The 19,264-nt window shown below is 40.9% G+C and overlaps 1 protein-coding gene across 1 annotated transcript in view; it reads right to left on the reverse strand.

Moving 5' to 3' along the window:
• PCNX2 (pecanex 2) overlaps window positions 1-19,264 on the reverse strand; it is a 253,204-nt gene that overhangs the window by 201,510 nt on the left and 32,430 nt on the right. The window contains exon 9 of the mRNA XM_075064158.1: window positions 293-428. Coding sequence (XP_074920259.1) covers window positions 293-428 — 136 coding nt within the window. The remainder of the gene's footprint in view (window positions 1-292; window positions 429-19,264) is intronic.

Genomic DNA, 19,264 nt, shown 5'->3' on the forward strand with positions numbered 1-19,264 from the left:
CAAGGCACTTTGGAAAATTTGTCCCTGTTATTAAAAAAAAGGTCCAAAATGCTCCTTAAGGACCCAGCTCTGCCACCTTTGCTCAGAGTAGTCCCTTATTATTTTTAAACAAATGGAGCTACTTGTCTAGTAAGATACTACTCAATGTGTAGCCAAACAAGCCCTCCCAGCAAAGCAATACTATATAAATACAAAAGGGTTAAAATGGTTGCCTTCACACCAGGTGGTCGGTTCTACAACATATTTACGTGACACGATTTGTTAAAATGTTAGAAACTGAAATACAATGTACCCGTGGTGTTTCTGACAGGGTTCTTTGTGCCACCATCAGAAAGAGCTGCTGCTGGAGTGCACTTGCAGCGTGATCTTCTGAAGATGGTTCCTGACTCTCCGAAGTGGTAGTACTAGAAGAACTGAACTGTGTTTCACTGTGCACAGGGGTAAAAAGAAATGAAATGGTTTTAGAAAGAGTCAAGTCAATACCATTTAAAACAATGGAGCAGGAGGTCTGGCTGCCTCATGGGATCCACAATGGGACATGGAGCCTTCCACCTCATAGCTCAGGCCTCTAGTGACCAAGAGTCATTTGTTTTTGATGGCTGTTTGTTGACCGCAGTCCAGTTCCCTGTGGAAAAGTGTTCTTTTCAGAAATGCCACTATCTGAAGAGGGACTTCTGAAGATGTATACTACTAGTTTAAGGAACAGCCAGGCTCTTGCTGCCAAAAAACCCTGGGTGTAATCCAGCAGGCGCTCTGCTCTTGCTTAGCTCTCTGTTCTTGTTTAAATAGACCAGCCCCAGGGCAAAGTAGGGAGCCTCTTTAATTACTCAGTTTGTTTTGGTTGTGAGCCCCTGGCTGTCCCTTAAAGAGGTTTTATGCTCCTTCATAGCACCCTTTCTGGTAGTCTCAGCAAACATTTCAAGGATGAAAGGGCAGAGATTTAACTCTTTAAGCCCCAGAGGTGGTCCATCCACAATCGGCTGAAGGCACACCATATGACTGTGCTATCATTGTCCACTAGTACTTATCATGTGGACAACAGATATCAGTTTCCAACGATGTCAATCCACCACATTTCAGGAGCACTAAAATTTACTTTAAATTTCTGCAAGAGAAATCTTTAATATGCTTTTTCTTTTTAGTCAGCCCTAAATCCTTCTTTCTAGGCATAGGTGTCCGTCAGCCCATCATTTTAGATATTGTGAAAACTCCCTTCTTGTTCAATTGCATCTGTAATTAAGGTCTTAGAAGGCAAGTCCCCATGGCAGGTCTTTCTCTAGTCCTTTCTTCTTGATTCTGTACATTTAGCATTTAAATAATAAAACCTTGGTAAAGAGTCTAATATACACTGTTTAATAATAAATACATACATACATACTACTACACACTGGATTGCAAAAAACAATCTCGTTACTTGACATCACTTTATTTAAATAAAATTCTTGCTGAGAATTCATCATTTAAATGTTACTCTTGGATGGGATTCTTTTTTGGATACCTATTCACTTTTCCTGTCACAACTGGGATTTCCACATCTGCCTTCCCATTCTAATTTCAGTATCTCCCAGCCTTTATCAACCCTATGGATTTATGTGGCCCCCATTACCATAGTATCTGAGGGTCTCATAACCTTTAACTTATTTAGTCACACAACACCCTTGTGAAGTAGGGCAGTGCTATTACTCCCATGTTACAGATGATGAGCTGACATACAGAGAGGCTAAGTGACTTGCCCAGAGTAACATAGGAAGTCTGCAGCAGAACAAGGAATTGAGGACAGGTCTTCCAAGTTCCAAGCTAGTTCCGTAACCACTGGACCATCCTTTCAACTTTAGTAAGCCAGATCTTCCATACAAATTCCTTAAGCATATGCCAGACAAAAGGGAAAAGTAAATAGATAAGTATCTGTCCAGTAAGATACAGAAAAGAGAATGAAGTGTTGCATGCTATATTTACATAGTTCATCTCTTAAACTGTCTACCTACTCCCCTAGCCATTGCTTTGCAAAAGCCAAGCGAAGTCTGGTGCATCCTTACCTTTTGTCTATTTTCTTTTACCCCACATCTAATAAGGAACGGCCTGGCATGATGATACTACACTCACACACCACAACTCTCTGGCCAGAATCCCTTGCCCTTGCCTTCTGGACGAAACAAAAAAAAATCTGTTCACCATACTCATGACACTTCTCCCTATAATCAAGCCTTCCCTTAGAGTTCAACTCTTCTCCCAAGAAACCAGAAGATACCCCACTAGGCTTTCCAAGTTAACACACTATTTTCTATTTCCTCTCAGCAGCAGAATTCACAGCTCCACTCACCAGCTGTATCTGGCAGAAGCAATTAATTCCAGAGGTTGTCAACACCCAGGAGGCCAGCAGTGGGAAAGTCAGGAACTTTGGAAGCCTAGTAGGACAGTTCGGACAGAGGGGTGGAGTGTGTGAACTGGGAAGGCAGCGGTGGGAAAAGCAGCAACTCAAAAATAGAGGCTGTGCTGCACTTGGAAAGCTGCTTCTGTGTACACTTTGATTTACATTTGGTGAGAACACTAGTATATGTTAAAAAAAATCTTATCTAATCTCTCTCTTGTTCTTTATTTCTCATGCTGCCTCCATCATCAGTCTCCCCCAGCCCCACCTTCTTAGTTGTCTTCCTCCCTATGACCCACATGGCTCTGATCATTCTCACATTCATGTGCTACACCCTCTTTCCAATGCTGAATAGTTTAATTTTTAAACTATTTATATTTAAAGATATACACCATGTCTGATGACACATCACTATCACACTAACAACGAATACCAATGAGAAATTCTACAGTTTTGTTTGTGTTTTTATAAACCTTTAACTGGGTTCCATAAAATTAGAATATATAATGTATAAATAGGAGCAAACACTCCCTAATTACTGAATAATTGTAACATAAAGCTGAACATCATAGTGTAAGATGGGGCCTTGATGAACAGAAAATACATTAGTTGGCAGAATCAAATTAAGGCTATCAAGATCTACCGTAAACGGCAACATTAATATAAGCAAAGGTATAATTACACTAAATTTTGAATTGTAAATTAATAACTAAAGATATGTTTGACAAACATGTAACATATGCATGACTAATGTGAAAGGCACAGAGCACCCTGTTGATAACAGAAAGAGATTAACATTCTACTATATTTTTTTTACTCAGCATACAGTTTTACTACATCAAGGAACAAGCATCAATTTAGCTGGACAATTGCACAACACTAAATATTTTATTGTAACCACAAAACACTTGAAAATCTGTTTTATAAATTGCCTGTTTGTCTTTCATGACTTTTTTTATGTCATTGAAAATTTTTGCCAAAAATCAGTCTAAGCAATAACACAGCTCATGCTGATCCATATTCCACTACTTATCCAGCCTTGAGACCAAAGTTATGAGGTGAGATCAAGAAAGAAGTCTGTATTTTCTTCGAATGCAATCTACTTCTCCCCCGATGGACGCCTTACTTAAGGTGTGTTCATACTGTTCAATAAATGCATGGACAGAGACAATATTCTGGTAGGTTAAAAGTGAGAGATCCCCAAAATGTGGTCCAATGTCCACCTTTTGGTAGCCAAATGGTGCTGGTTTTTCTCTTTATCTAGTGTTGCTGTTTTGAATTACAGCTGAAAGAACATAAAATATTTTCCTAATATTACTTTTCTACTGTAAGCAGCTGCAGTTGTGGCCACAGAGATAATTGTGCAATGACGAATGGGAGGGGTGGGGACCATACACCTCTACAAGTGGGAACAGGGAGTCCGCAAGATACTCTATTAAGAATGTGAGTGGCACCTTAGAGACTAACAAGTTTATCTGAGCATAAGCTTTTGTGGGCTACAGCCCACTTCATCGGATGCATGTAGTGGAAAATACAGTTGGAAAATATATATATACACACACAGAAAGAGCATGAAACAATGGGTGTTACTATACACACTCTAACGAGAGTGATCACTTAAGGTGAGCTATTATCAGCAGGAGAGAAAAAGAACTGTTTGTAGTGGTAATGAAAATGGCCCATGTGATTCAGATAGTTAAAAATGTCAAGAACTCCTAGATTAAGTCCTGGGCTGATTTTTCCCTTTTAGCATGAATGTGAAGAGGTGACAGCAAATGCTGTGGCTAACATTATGATTGTGCCTAAATAATAAAAACAACATGACTAAAGAAATATGCCTAATAAGCTATGAAATGGAAAGATCCTATAGTCAGTGCTTCAGACTGCAGCGACTGGGTCATATGACCTTAGCAAGAAGTCACCTAAATTGATCCAACTAAAATATTTTAGCCAAATACTTTTTTTTAAAAACTAGGAAAAAACCACAACCCCACTAAGCAGAGGAACAATGCAGCCAAGAAAAATGTGATATATATAGAAAAGATACATTTTTAAAATTTAACTTTGGGTAAGGTCCTAATTTAGCCTGTTTCCTTTTTGGCTTCCTGTGATTAAAGTTAAGAATGTGCCTAAATACCTTCCTGAACTGAGGCCTAACTGACCAAGTTAAACAAAAGCCCATTAAGGCTAACTTGGTACGCATAACTCTGAATTCCTTGCCTTTTGTGCATTTTCAAATTCTATCAGTTTGTGGTACTAATGCAGGAGTTTGCATTTATGATAGTATAAGGATACAAGTCTTGAATCAACATCTGCACAGATTCCCTTTTCTCACCGCTGTTGTCTTCCTGCTGCACTTCACAAGACTCGCTGCTCCTGCCCCCACAGAATGGATCTACATCAGCATTTCCTTATTCCTACTCCTCATTTGCATGGCTCTCCTGCTGTGTCCCTCTTCTACATTCATTGCTGCTGGAATGATTCTCCAGCAGCACTCATCTGGCTCATACATCTAGATAAGTCATGACATTAAACCCATCAGTTTTGAGGACTTTTTCTTTTTAAGCCATAGAAGGTTTACATTTAATGCATTAGGACATTAGATGACAAGGCTTTCTTCTTAAAAATTAGAAGGCAAATTGAAACATAGAATGAAAGTAGAAATATATAAAATCAGAGCACCAGGAAGATTAGATAATTGCCCATCAAACTGATTATGACAGACAAGGAAAAAGCTGTGAAGTTTAGGAAGCGCTCTGACCTTTTTCTATAAATTCACTAATTATGATTTTTGAAGGGTCATTGTCAACTGAAAACTCCTTATTTTAATATTCCGTAACAATACTATTGATAGTAACTTAGATTATTAAAACCAAAATAGTTTAAAATCCAGTTTGCATTTTGCTATCTGTACTACTCTGTTCACTTTCTGCATTTCTCTCAGCTAGGAAATAGTATTAAAAAAGGATATCTAATTTCACTAATAGGCAATTTCACTTTCAGGTTCTCAGTGCAGCCGTGTAAACAGAGTACTGAACGGGAGTATTTATTTGTTTTAAAATTAACTTTTCCCATTAGAAGTTACAAAAATCCTGAAAACATTTTAATTAGTCTTAAACGTTGAGAAAAAATATTTTGCAACAATCTAAATCTCGATCCAAATTTGATTTCATATTGTTTCTTTAAAACAACATTATGTATTATGGGTACAGTGGTAGTTGTAACCAGTTAAGGTTATGTTAGCGTTTCAATTTGACGGTGGAAAGAAAAAGGAATATCTGGTCTGAGTTTTAATAAAATAAAAAATGGATAATAATCCTTGAATAAATTACAGATTTTGTGTTGTATGATTCAAAGTTCCACAGCTTAGTATACATTTTCCAGAAAAATGAGGGGAGGGGGAGGGGGAGGGGAGGAGAGAGGGAGGGATTTAAAATATTTTTCCTGGGAAGCATCTCACTTTTCTTTGTATTCCTCTTGCAAGAAATCGAACACACTCTGGGATCTGCGACCTGTCATTTAACCACATTGCTACTCCTTACGTCCTGATTACTAGAATATCAGTAATGGCACTGGTGGTGTTTCTCTGTAGAGCATTTTATATATTTTCAGCCTAAACAGAAAATGTGCGTGTCAAGTTGAACCCAATGAATTGTAATGTGCCACAGCCAGAATATTGCCACTTCCCAGAATGATAAAAAAAAAAGAAGAGAGAATGAAAGCAAAGAGAGGAAAAACCTTAACAGTGACCTCAGCAATGTTAAGGCAAAATAACTTCCCAAATGCATGGAATGTGTGAAGGGCATGTGATTTTAAAGTTTTGTTTCAGTTCTTCCATGAGGGGAAAAAAAACGGTAAAGCAACCTTGTTGATGATCTTCCAGACTAAGGACCAACAACTATATAGCTGTAGAGACTTTTGTTCCTCCACAGGATTTTGCTGCCATCATGTGGCAATGGTGCCCTCACGGACTCATATTACAGTCAAAAGATCCATTTCTCCTCTGTGTTAAAAATGCAAGAATAGATGCTGCAGCAGCTGAAAATCTAGAAGAGATTGTAAATGGATATATGGTAATATGTTACAAATCCTTTTCCTCTTGTTTACAGAATGGATGCCAGAAAGATAGCCACAGAATTGTGTTGCATTTTTAAAGGGCGGTTCACCATTTGGTTTAGGAAAATCTAGAATTCAAAGCAGGATGGAATTATAACTTTTAACCACAAAAAACAAATTAATGCTTAAACCTTCCTATAGAATTACATTTAAAAAGGACCCTCGAAGAACAAATCTTTTGAAATCATCAAATCCCAAAACTGGGTGGGTTTGGGTCTCTGAGTTTTCTCCTCTAATCCCCAAAGATCCTATTGTATTTTTATTGCAAAGAGTTCAAAATCTGTGCAGTGGAGCAAATGCATACATTTGTCAAAGGGCAACATGAGTTTTTCACTAATAGTAAGAATCACCATCTTGTTACTATGGCTAGAGGCTGTTTCTGTCATTTGAGTCACCTTCCTGAGCGGAAAAAATAGCTGTTTTAATGATATGACATCTTTCAGTGCTGAACAACTTGCAAACAGCGTATGTTACTATTTCAACACAAGTTTGAAGTGCAAGGGTACATTTATAAGGTGTTTGGGGAATTTGCCAGAGGCAAAAACTATGAAGTATTAATGCACTTATCCAGAAGATGTGTGTTGCTGCTAAGGTGTTCAGATAGATGCTTTCGTACAGTACAAAGCACTCAGCAGCTACTTTATTTACGGAAGTGAATGTGAATCAAATGAGACCCAGGCCAGAAACACTTGCATTTTACAGCCTTTAAAAGCTATATTGGAAGGATATTTTAAATTAACGTTTTTCTTAGTAGTTGTTAGAAACACTAGTTCTTTTTAGCCTAGGATCCCAACTGCTGCTAAAGAAAGAGCTGACTGTGAAAGCAAACAGACAAAACCAATTAAACCAGAGAGTTCTCTTTCTGTAGGAATGAATTTCACATTATGAGCTATCACAAGGCCTATTGGCAGCCTAGGTTTAACGGCAGGGCTTCATCTAACAGCGTGAGCAAAGAGTCCCTTGCTTTCTTAATCTGAAATCAAGAATTGAATAAATCTGCACATTTTTCTGTTTATGTCTACAAGGGTCTTAAAATGATCACCCAAAGGTCACTTAGGAAGAAAGGATGGCCTTGAGGTGAAGACACTGGACATGGAGTCAAGGGAGATGAGTTGAGTTCACAGCTCTGCTTCATACTTTGGGCATGTCACTTACCTTCTCCAGGCTCCAATTCGCAATCTTCACCTTGTACATTGTACACCTTTCTCTGACCCTTTGTCAATTTAGATTGTAAGCTCCTCTGGGCAGCGACTGTCTCTTCCTGTGTTTGTACAGTGCCTAGCACAATGGGCACTGTTGAAGCCGCTAGCTGCTATTGTAATACAAATAATGATAAAGAACTATAAAAAAAGTCTGCCACTTAAGCTTATATTTGAACGAATGAATCGAACACTTTTGGACCAAAGAAGGTTGCATAATGTTTAGCAACCATTTTTTAAGAACAAACCATTCTAAACAGATATCAGCTCGGTACCAATCAATATCAATGCATGTGTGTCATGAATCTGTCCTGCATGGATTCTGTTCCATTTGCAAGAGTTTAAATACTTCAAAGAGGAGACAGGCTAAAGAATACAAGTTCACATCTCCCAAAGAAGAGTATTTGCTAACTGAACCTCTTACCTGAAACTAAGTGACAAAATGCTTCTCTGATATAAATGGATGCAACTATAGATGACTTTGGTAGGAATCGCACCTCTTCAAACAAAGATGTTCCAAAGCCCATAGGTAATATCAATTATCTGGGCACACCTATACTTGGGTCTAAAATCAGTAAGTTAGCCTCAAACACTACAAGCAAAAACTGCACTTCTGAGAATGATACTGACTCATGTAATTTTGGGGCATATGACCTTGCATTGGCAGTCATTTCAGGGGATGTTGACAAATTACCCACTCCCACAGATCAAAGTGCAGTAGGCATTGTGGGGGTATGGTGACCAGATGTCCCGATTTATAGGGACAGTCCTCATATTTGGGGCTTTTTCTTATATAGAAACCTATTACCCACCACACCCTGTCCCGATTATTCACACTTGCTATCTGGTCACCCTATGTGGGGCTGGGGCAGAATACCATAGTATTTCATCACTAAGTGACATCTAATCAAATACTCTGTGAAAAACTGCAACACATCTTTTGCCAATACGTCAGTCATTTAAGGTACATCTATACTGTAATTAAATCCGTGGCCAGCCCATGCTAACTGACTCGGGCTAAGGGGCTCAGGCTCAGGGCCTGTTTAATTGCAGCATAGACATTCGGGCTTGGGCTGGAGCCTGAGGTCTGGAACCCTGTGAGGGGGGTGAGCCTCAGAACCTGGGCTCCAGCCCAAGGCCAAACATTTACACTGCTGTTTTATAGCCCTGCAGCCCAAGCCCAAGCCCAAGCCAGCTGTCCCAGGCCAGCCATGGCCATGCCATGGATCTTTTACTGCAGTGTAAACATGCCAGAAGATGTGAACACATTTAGGGTAAGATGTTGTGATACAAAAAATCACTGTCTCATCACCACCAAAATCTATGGTAGAAAGCAGCCAAATTTCACAGTGCAAATATAACTGTGGTGCTAATAGATCTGCGAGCTGCTTCAAGCCCTTTAAAAATGCCATGGGAAGTTTGGATAACTTATCCAGTAGTTTGGGAATATATACTAGTACTAAAACTTTCACTAAAGATTTACCAAAAGCAGCAAAATAATTTTAAATGGCAAAGCAAACTTTGAGGGAAACCTGATGATAGATGTATACATTTCATAGATTATTCTGTGATTGAAGCCAAGTATTCTGTGTGGTCACATTTAGATATTGGATTTTATGTTCAAGATTTCTCCAAATACCATTATTTTAATATTAAAACTTGTAATTTTACACTAGCACTTAAATTAGCAATATATTTTTCAGCATTAGCAGAAAAATCTAGACACACTATGAAAATACTCAACTTGGTTTTACATTAGTAACCTCAAGTTTATCTCAATTCACCTTTTTTTTGTCTTTCTAAACATGATGAAGTATTGAGAAGGTATGTGAACAGATTCTGGAAGTCCATTACTTAATTCTAAAATGAACATCTCCCCAGTAGGCCAGAGACAAACAGAGGGTTATCAAATATTCACCTTCTCTAGACTATAGGTTCAGACAGTGTGTCACATTGCTACTTGTAACTTGAAAAAAGTGCGGTAGTTTGCAGTAACTGAATTCAGTTTTTGATTGATGTGAAACCAGGAGGTATAATGTGTCCACACAGTAGTTAATCAATCTCTTGTGTTCTTAGTCATTTAAAAAGACAGAATCCTTAGAAGATAATATTTCAGACACACATTCTGGAATGCCATGTTACTAGAAGGTAATAAATATTGATACATTTTTATTTTTACCTGAGGATTCTTGTTAAGAGCTTGGCCTTCCAATGTGTAAATAGAGCACAGTTCAGACAAGCAATTAAATATGCTTCGGGGATATATTAGCTTGGTGCTGCAAGAATACAGATCAGTTTACTACTGTATAATTCAGTAACTGACATTGAGCTAAACCTTCTGGCCCAATTCACTCTACTGCAGGGGATAGAATTCACTACTGATGCAAAAATAGTTATTGATACAATTATTACATTTATTATTGTAATTGTAGGTTGTTAAGAGCTTGGTTTCACCTTTACTGAATTTTATGAGATATTTACAATTATTTTCATACACATATGCTTGAGAACAGGATAGCTGATGTGCTTATTAAAACTAGTTATTTAATTACATAAAATATACATGATAACTAAGGAAATTCCATGTAAATATCTGTTTTCTGTCAACCACTGACAGGCACCAAAAATGTCAAGGAAAACACCACCTCTTTAGTCATAAAACCATATTTATTACCTTATAAATGTGATTTCACTGAATCTGGAATGCAGCTTTATAACTTCTATTTTGCTTTAATGTTCTATTTTATTTTATACCATGTTTCTGAACATTATGTAATTGTTACTCTGATTTATTCCTTGTATAGAATATTTGACAGAAGACTTCAACTGTAAATGTACTACACCTGGTACGTGGTAAATCAAGGAACCATTTGGTCAATAGGAAAACAACCAAAAAGTGTGTCTTCTCAAACAACCAGATACTTCCCCCATGTACAAAACACCAGTTTGATACAGACATGAGTTTTATTTCAAAAAAATCTTTTAGAATATTTATGTTTTGGAAAGAAATATGATTGTGTAAAAGAATGTGAGGATGCTCTTCAGTCAGAATATTTTAAAGATGAGTGATGCTTAGAATGTGTTATCAGAGTAGGCCTCTTTAAGCCCACACAAAGAATTTTAGAAATATCCTTACTGAAATTGATTTCTTTTATAAACACTCTAAAGTCTTCAAATTTTCAGAACATTTATGCTTGGAAGTGTTTGCAGAAGAAAATGGTTACTTCTAACTCATGTTTCCTCTTAACAGTGAAAACCTTTGTTGTCCCTCAAATGCTAAAGATAGAATAAGCTTCCTTTGAGATGTTTATTTGCAAATGTTTTGCATCTAAATGCAAGCGCTAACTATATTAACTGCCTGATACCATTGTGATATGAACAGTTAGATGTTTTATAGACCAATATGTAAACCTACTAACTTGTTATAACTGGTTATTAACATTAGCAGCCATGAGTATAAAACACGTATCTAATTGGGGAATTAATCAGTTATCTTGCAGTGTTTAAGGAACTTCTTTTCAAACTCAGGAACACAGGAAAAACCAGTCCAAGGGTTGTTAAGAAGGAAAGACAATACATTATTTAAGTTTAAAGACTCTCTGTATGAATCATTTAAATTCAAAAACACTATTTAAAAAAAACCAGCAAGATTTTGATGTAGAAAATAGGAGTGTTTGGACCAAACTTTAAACAGAATTTTTACTCCCATAAAACCCTGATGGAACTAATGGGATATCTCAGAACAAACTGAACACCACAAAGAATTAAAACTCCAGCTTTAAAAATGTTCGGCAAATTTCCTGCACCAAAGACAAAAGCAATAAAACCCATAAAATTGAAGAATGACAACCCTGTGGCATACATATTAGCAGATTGAATATCTATGAGTTGAAGATCCTACCAGACCATATCATGAAAGTGTTGAGCCAATGCAGGGTGACAGCGGCTGATACCTGAATCCAGCCAACCCCCTGAAGGTGTGCTTTCCACCTTCAGAGAGTATGGGGAGAAAAGAGTACAAATTCTTTCAGACTGAGACATGCTCTCACATACTCTTTACACATTATTAATGCACTCTTATGCTCTCAGCTCAGCCTGCTCATCTCATCTCTACAAGCAAGTAAGCAGCAGAGGCAAGACATATATGAACAACAAAAAAGAACACAGCATCAAGAAGCAGCATCTTTCAAAGTCCAGTGCTGCTTCTGTGACACGATGACATCATCAAGATTTCAGCATCATTGATGCTACCCTGGGACAATAGTAACAGACTTTATGATCAGTGTCATTTTATAATTACATCCTTAATCACAGAAAATTCCCAGATCACGCACTGTAAATTATGAAATAGAACTGAAAGCTACTCTCATACATAACACCTTTCTTTTGCATGCTTTATAAATCTGTTTTTGAAAGAACCACACAAAGGAAGAAATCTAGCACTGCTTATAACCAACCAGCAGGCACAGAACACTCTAAAGGCTTTATCTGGAATCCAATTTGTGGTCATGGGGTAACTTGTGTTAACCAGCATGACTGTAAGATGAGCCCTAGAGTAAAGAAGTGTCTTGGAATAAATGGTTGTGGAGTGTCTAGATTAGCATTCACAAGTGCGGTAATTAACCAATCAAGGTAACAAGTTATAACAGGACTACAAAGCCAAAAATAGCAGTATTGGTGCAGTGATTCTGGAGGAGGAAGTAGAAGGAAACACAGGTTACTGGGAATCACAGAATAGAATATCAGGGTTGGAAGGACTTCAGGAGGTCATCTAGTCCAACCCCCTGCTCAAAGCAGGACCAATCTCCAACTAAATTATCCCAGCCAGTGCTTTGTCAAGCCCAACCTTAAAAACCTCTAAGGAAGGAGATTCCACCACCTTCCTAGATAACCCATTCCTGTGCTTCACCACCCTCCTAGTGAAAAAGTTTTTTTCTAATATCCAACCTAAACCTCCCCCACTGCAACTTGAGACCATTACTCCTTGTTCTATCATCTGCTACCACTAAGAACATAGAGGGAATGATCACATCCCTCGATCTGCTGGCAATGCCCCTACTTATACAGCCCAAAATGCCATTAGCCTTCTTGGCAACAAGGCACACTGTTGACTCATATCCAGCTTCTCATCCACTGTAACCCCTAGGTCCTTTTCTGCAGAACTGCTGCCTAGCCATCGGTCCCTAGTCTGTAGCAGTGCATGGGATTCTTCCATCCTAAGTGCAGGACTCTGCACTTGTCCTTGTTGAACCTCATCAGATTTCTTTTGGCCCAATCCTCTAATTTGTCTAGGTCCCTCTGTATCCTATCCCTACCCTCCAGCATATCTACCACTCCTCCCAGTTTAGTGTCATCTGCAAACTTGCTGAGGGTGCAATCCACGCCATCCTCCAGATCATTAATGAAGATATTTGACAAAACCGGCCCCAGGACCGACCCTTGGGGCACTCCGCTTGATACCAGCTGCCAACTAGACATGGAGCCATTGATCACTACCCGTTGAGCCCGACGATCTAGCCAGCTTTCTATCCACCTTATAGTCCATTCATCCAGCCCATACTTCTTTAACTTGCTGGCAAGAATACTGTGGGAGACCATATCAAAAGCTTTGCTAAAGTCAAGGAATAACACATCCCACTGCTTTCCCCTCATCCACAGAGCCAGTTATCTCATCATAGAAGGCAATTAGGTTAGTCAGGCATGACTTGCCCTTGGAATCCATGCTGACTGTTCCTGATCACTTTCCTCTCCTCTAAGTGCTTCAGAATTGATTCCTTGAGGACCTGCTCCATGATTTTTCCAGGGACTGAGGTGAGGCTGACTGGCCTGTAGTTCCCCATCCTTCCTCCTTTCCCTTTTTTAAAAGATGGGCACTACATTAGCCTTTTTCCAGTCATCCAGGACCTCCCCCATCACCATGAGTTTTCAAAGATAATGGCCAATGGCTCTGCAATCACATCCGCCAACTCCTTTAGCACCCTCATGCATGCAGCATCCAGCCCCATGGACTGTGCTCATCCAGCTTTTCTAAATAGTCCTGAACCACTTCTTTCTCCACAGAGGGCTGCTGGTCACCTCCTCCCCATACTGTGTGCTGCCCAGTGCAGTAGTCTGGGAGCTGACCTTGTTCGTGAAGACAGAGGCAAAAAAAAAATTGAGTACATTAGCTTTTTCCACATCCTCTGTCACTAGGTTGCCTCCCTCATTCAGTAAGGGGCCACACTTTCCTTGACTTTCTTCTTGTTGCTAACATACCTGAAGAAACCCTTCTTGTTACTCTTAACATCCTTGCTAGCTGCAACTCCAAGTGTGATTTGGCCTTCCTGATTTCACTCCTGCATGCCTGAGCAATATTTTTTTACTCCTCCCTGGTCATTTGTCATCTTCCACTTCTTGTAAGCTTCTTTTTTGTGTTTAAGATCAGCAAGGATTTCACTGTTAAGCCAAGCTGGTCGCCTGCCATATTTACTATTCTTTCTACACATCAGGGATGGTTTGTTCCTGCAACCTCAATAAGGATTCTTTAAAATACAGCCAGCTCTCCTGGACTCCTTTCCCCTCATGTTATTCTCCCAGGGATCCTGCCCATCAGTTCCCTGAGGGAGTCAAAGTCTGCTTTTCTGAAGTCCAGGGTCCATATTCTGCTGCTCTCCTTTCTTCCTTGTGTCAGGATCCTGAACTCACCATCTCATGGTCACTGCCTCCCAGGTTCCCATCCACTTTTGCTTCCCCTACTAATTCTTCCTGTTTGTGAGCAGCAGGTCAAGAAGAGCTCTGCCCCTAGTTGGTGACTGAAGTCCCCCATGAGAACCAGGGCCTGTGATCTAGTAACTTCTGTTAGTTGCCTGAAGAAAGCCTCATCCCCCTGGTCTGGTGGTCTATAGCAGACTCTTACCACGACACTACCCTTGTTGCTCACACTTCTATACTTAATCCAGAGACACTCAGGTTTTTCTGCAGTTTCATACTGGAGCTCTGAGCAGTCATACTGGGAGATGTGGGAGTCCACATCTCTTGTGCATGCCAGAATAGTTCTCTTCTGGGATTCCTCTACCCCAGCACTTGGAGGTCTCTTTGGATGTAGGTAGGATCAGTGGATTCACAACTACACAGGCTCAACAGCCCAGCCCCTTCCTTTTAATGCAGACTTCAATAGCCACAGACTATGATAGCTCTGAAGCTGTAGGAGCAGTCCCACAATGGCTACACTGCTATACTGCAGACTGAGGATAAGGAAGAGTTAAAAGTCCCTTGACTACAGAAGTCCTAGAGTATAGTATGCTCTCAACTCAAGCTCCAGCTATTTGGCCTCAGGTTCTCTCTCTCTATTTTCAATGAGCTTTCCATTAGTTCACAGAAAAAAACTTTGGGACAGTTGAAAGTAAAGGGGCATTTGCAGGGCTAGTGGGCTCCCTCACCATCCCATGAAAAACAGTGCCATGCCCAAGTAACTTTCAGGTCCTTCCCTCTGGGCACAGTTTATCAACTCAAATACAAAACGTAAGCAAAGCATCAAAAACAAAGCATGGGCTACAGTTTCCAGAGGCTTTCTCCCCTTGCCTCTGTCAGTGCTGAGAAGAGGACATGCCTTCCCTTCAATTCCTGCTTCAGAGCCTACTGCAGGCACCCATGTCCCTCCTGAAGCTCTCTCAGCTCTTTATAGAAAACACCTGACATCCTCCCAGCTGAGTCTGAAAAGGGCTGCTGGTACCAGGATCTTAAAGGGACAGACCATCCTGTTACAGCATTCCACTAAGCTATCATCGTTCCTAGCACAGCAACACAGGCATCTTTGCAAAGTCTCCTCTGAATGCCCAATGTCACATTCATTTAAAACAAAACAATACTTATGCCTCATAACCAATGAGCCTTCTCCCCTAGCCTGGTCCTGAAGTTCTCTGAATGCTGTTCAACATAACATAGAAAAACATTCAAATATTATCATAAAACCACCTTTATGAACTTTTATACAAAAATCCAAAAACATGGAGCATAACAGATAAAGGGATGGGAGAACACTGGGAAGTAGAAGTAATCAACATTGGTCATTTTAAAACCAATTTGAGAAAAAAAAAAACAAACAACAACATTGTTTAGGTACTGTTCTGAAGTGGCATGATGGCCATTATGTATTTCAGACAGTTAGGAGGGTTAATATCCTAGAGACTGCAAAAGCATGCTCACTTGCTGACATAATACATGATGGTCAGATCCATAAAAGGCCAGTAGGCAAGGCCAAATAAGCAATAGGACAATAAGCAGAAAGTTCAAACCTACCCCCAATGTTTTAATTACAGCCCCAAAGACAGCTCTAAATATAAAGTAGCTATTACTAGCTGATAAGAAAAACAAACCATAGTGGGTATTTTCCTTTTCTTTATAGATATCAACATCATATCACATCACACCAAGTCTGTGGTGATGGACGAGTGACAAAGCAGCAGGTGTGGACACACTGGGAGCTGTAGCAGCGGACCTGCACACAGGCGGCTCAGGTATAATGGTCGCTCCTCACTGACCGAAGCAGCAGTGGAGCTCGGCGTCTTCTTGAGCGACTGAGCAGCCCTATTCAGGATTGCACTGCTCACCTCCGTAGAATGAGGAGGGGGCTAGAAAAGGTGCCCTAAACATTGCCTGCTTCACGTTACCCTGGCCAGCATATCGCAGCTGGCGAGGATCCCCTAAAAGCGGTTGAACAAAAAAAAAAAAAAAACAAAAAAACGTAGAGTGACATCGATCACCATTGGCACATGGAATGTGCGCACACAACATCACGGCAGATAGACCAGAGAGAAGAACAGTACTTGTCGCCAGAGAGCTCGCATGCTACAACATTGACATTGCAGCCCTTAGCGAAACTCGCTTTGCTAATGAAGGACAGCTGTCCGAGTCAGGCGGAGGTTATACATTCTTCTGGAGTGGCCATAGTAGTGATGAGCATTGCAAATCTGGAGTTGGCTTCGCCATCAAGAATCATCTTGTTCGGAAACGTGCCAGTCCCCCCAAGGGTATGAATGATTGTCTCATGACAATGCAGCTTCCGCTTCAAAAAGGAAAACAAGCTACTTTGATCAGCACATACGCTCCCACAATGATTAGCCCAGAGGACGTGAAGAATAAATTCTATGAAGATCTAGATGCTCTGCTATCATCAGTGCACCGCACAGACAAGCTGATCCTGCTTGGCGATTTTAAACGCAAGAGTCGGATGCGATGCCGCAGCCTGGAAAGGAGTCATGGGGAAAAATGGAGTGGGAAAGTGTAACAGCAATGGCCTGTTACTGCTGAAAACTTGTGCAGCACATGACCTTCGGATCACCAATACGGTCTTCCGCCTCCCTACCCGTAACAGGACTTCATGGATGCATTCCCGTTCCAAGCGCTGGCATCTGATTGACTATGTCATCATCAGGAGAAGGGACAGACAAGATGTCAGGGTTACAAAAGCTATGTGCAGCGCTGACTGTTGGACGGATCACAGGCTCATAGTATCCAAAATGAAGCTCCGTATCATGCTGAAGAGACGACCACAAGGCTGTAAGGCTCTCAAAAGGATCAACGTGTCAAAGCTGAAGAACAGTCGCATCACCGAAAATCTAGCAGAAGACCTAGAGAATGAGCTTGCTGATCTTCGTATTGAGGATGACGCTGAGAAAGACTGGGAGCGATTTCACAACACTGTCCATACAGCTGCATCGAAGGTGCTGGGGCCCTCCATATGCAGGCGGCAAGACTGGATTGATATAAATGATGCAGAAATCCAGGCCTTACTTGCTGAGAAGCACCGCCTGCATTGTGCATATCAGAACGACCCATCCTCAGCAGCAAAGACAACAGCCTTTATCAACGCTCGCAGAATAGTACAGAACCGACCGCGCAAAATGCAGGACTTGTGGCTGAGCGCCAAAGCAGGTGAAATACAGGCGTATGCAGACAGGAACGACTATAAGCAGTTCTATGAAGCCCTCAACACACTCTATGGTCCACAGTCTTCTCGGAGCTTTCCCCTCCTGAACTCTGATGGCACTGTGCTTCTTACAGAGAAGATGCAGATTCTCCAGAGATGGGCTGAACATTTTGAAGCAGTTCTCAACTGCCCCTCAGTCATCAATGATGAAGCCATTGACAAGATGCCCCAGGCTGCAGTCAGTGACTCCATGGATGCTTCACCAGAAAAGGACGAAGTGAAGAAAGCCATCAACCAGCTGTCAAGTGGCAAAGCAGAAGTGTACAAAGTCGATAGACCTGTGCTGCTACGGAAACACACTGAGCTGTTTCACTCCTTCTGGAAGCAGGGATCCATTCCATAAGAATTTAGAGATGCGTCCATTGTGCACCTCTACAAGAGGAAGGGCAATAGCCAAGTATGCGACAATCACCTTGGAATCTCGCTGCTCTCTACAGCGGGGAAAGTTCTTGCATGGGTTCTGTTGAACCGACTGATCGTTCACCTGGAGCAGGGCTTACTGCCAGAATCACAGTGCAGCTTCCGCAAGGGACATGGGACTATTGACATGATCTTCGCTGCGCATCAGCTACAGGAGAAATGTCAAGAGCAGAATCGTGAACTCTACACAACTTTTGTGGACCTTCACGAAAGCGTTCGAACTCTTGTCAGTTGCAGGGCCTGTGAGGATCTTGTCAAAATTCGGCTGTCCAGACAGTTCATACGAATGGTTACATCAATTTCATCCACAGTATGATGCTCATGTTCTGGATGACAGTGAACATCTGAGTTTTCCCAGTACAATGCGTCAAGCAATGGGTGTGTTTTAGCACCCGGACTTTGTTTTCAGCTGATGTTCTCTGCACTCTGACTAATGCCTTTTCAACACTGCCACTGAAGGAGTAGCCTGAAAAGTACAGAACTGATGGAACTATTCAATCTGAGGCGACTGCATGCCATCACCAAGGTGAAGGAAAACTGTACTTCGAGACTTTCTCTTTGCCAGTATTGTGCTCTGAATGCTGAGTACAGAGCCAGAAATGCAAGCCAGTATGGACAAGTTTCCATCCGCATGCAGCAACTTCGGTCTCCCATTAACATCAAGAAGACTGAGGTCATGCCACTCCATGCTCGTACTCAGAACCGTCCATCACTGTAAATGGACAGAGACTTCAGGCAGTGAACCACTTCATGTACCTGGGCAGTACCCTTTCCTGAGCAGTGTCAATCAATGATGAAGTAAACTTCAGAATTGCTAAAGCCAGCTCTGCATTTGGCCGATTGTGCTCCAACGTCTGGGAACATCGAGGGATCAGCCTACCAATGAAGTTGAAGGTCTACCGAGCAGTGGTGTAAGCCTGCGAGACGTGGACTGTCTATCGGAGTCATGCACGAAGGCTCAATCACTCCCACATTTCTTGTCTGCAAAAGCTTCTAAAAATCAGATGGCCAGACAAAGTGCCCGATACTGAAGTCCTTACCAGAGCCAGTCTGCCGTCAGTTCACATACTGCTGATGAGAGCCCAGACCAGATGGGCTGGACATGTCGTGAGAATGTCAGAGGAGTGCATTCCTAAACAGTTCTTCTACAGAGAAATCACCCAGGGAAAGCGCTCCCATGGAGGACAAAAGAAG

The sequence above is a fragment of the Chelonoidis abingdonii genome, chromosome 3 (assembly GCF_003597395.2).
Source record: "Chelonoidis abingdonii isolate Lonesome George chromosome 3, CheloAbing_2.0, whole genome shotgun sequence".
Taxonomy (NCBI): Eukaryota; Metazoa; Chordata; order Testudines; family Testudinidae; genus Chelonoidis; species Chelonoidis abingdonii.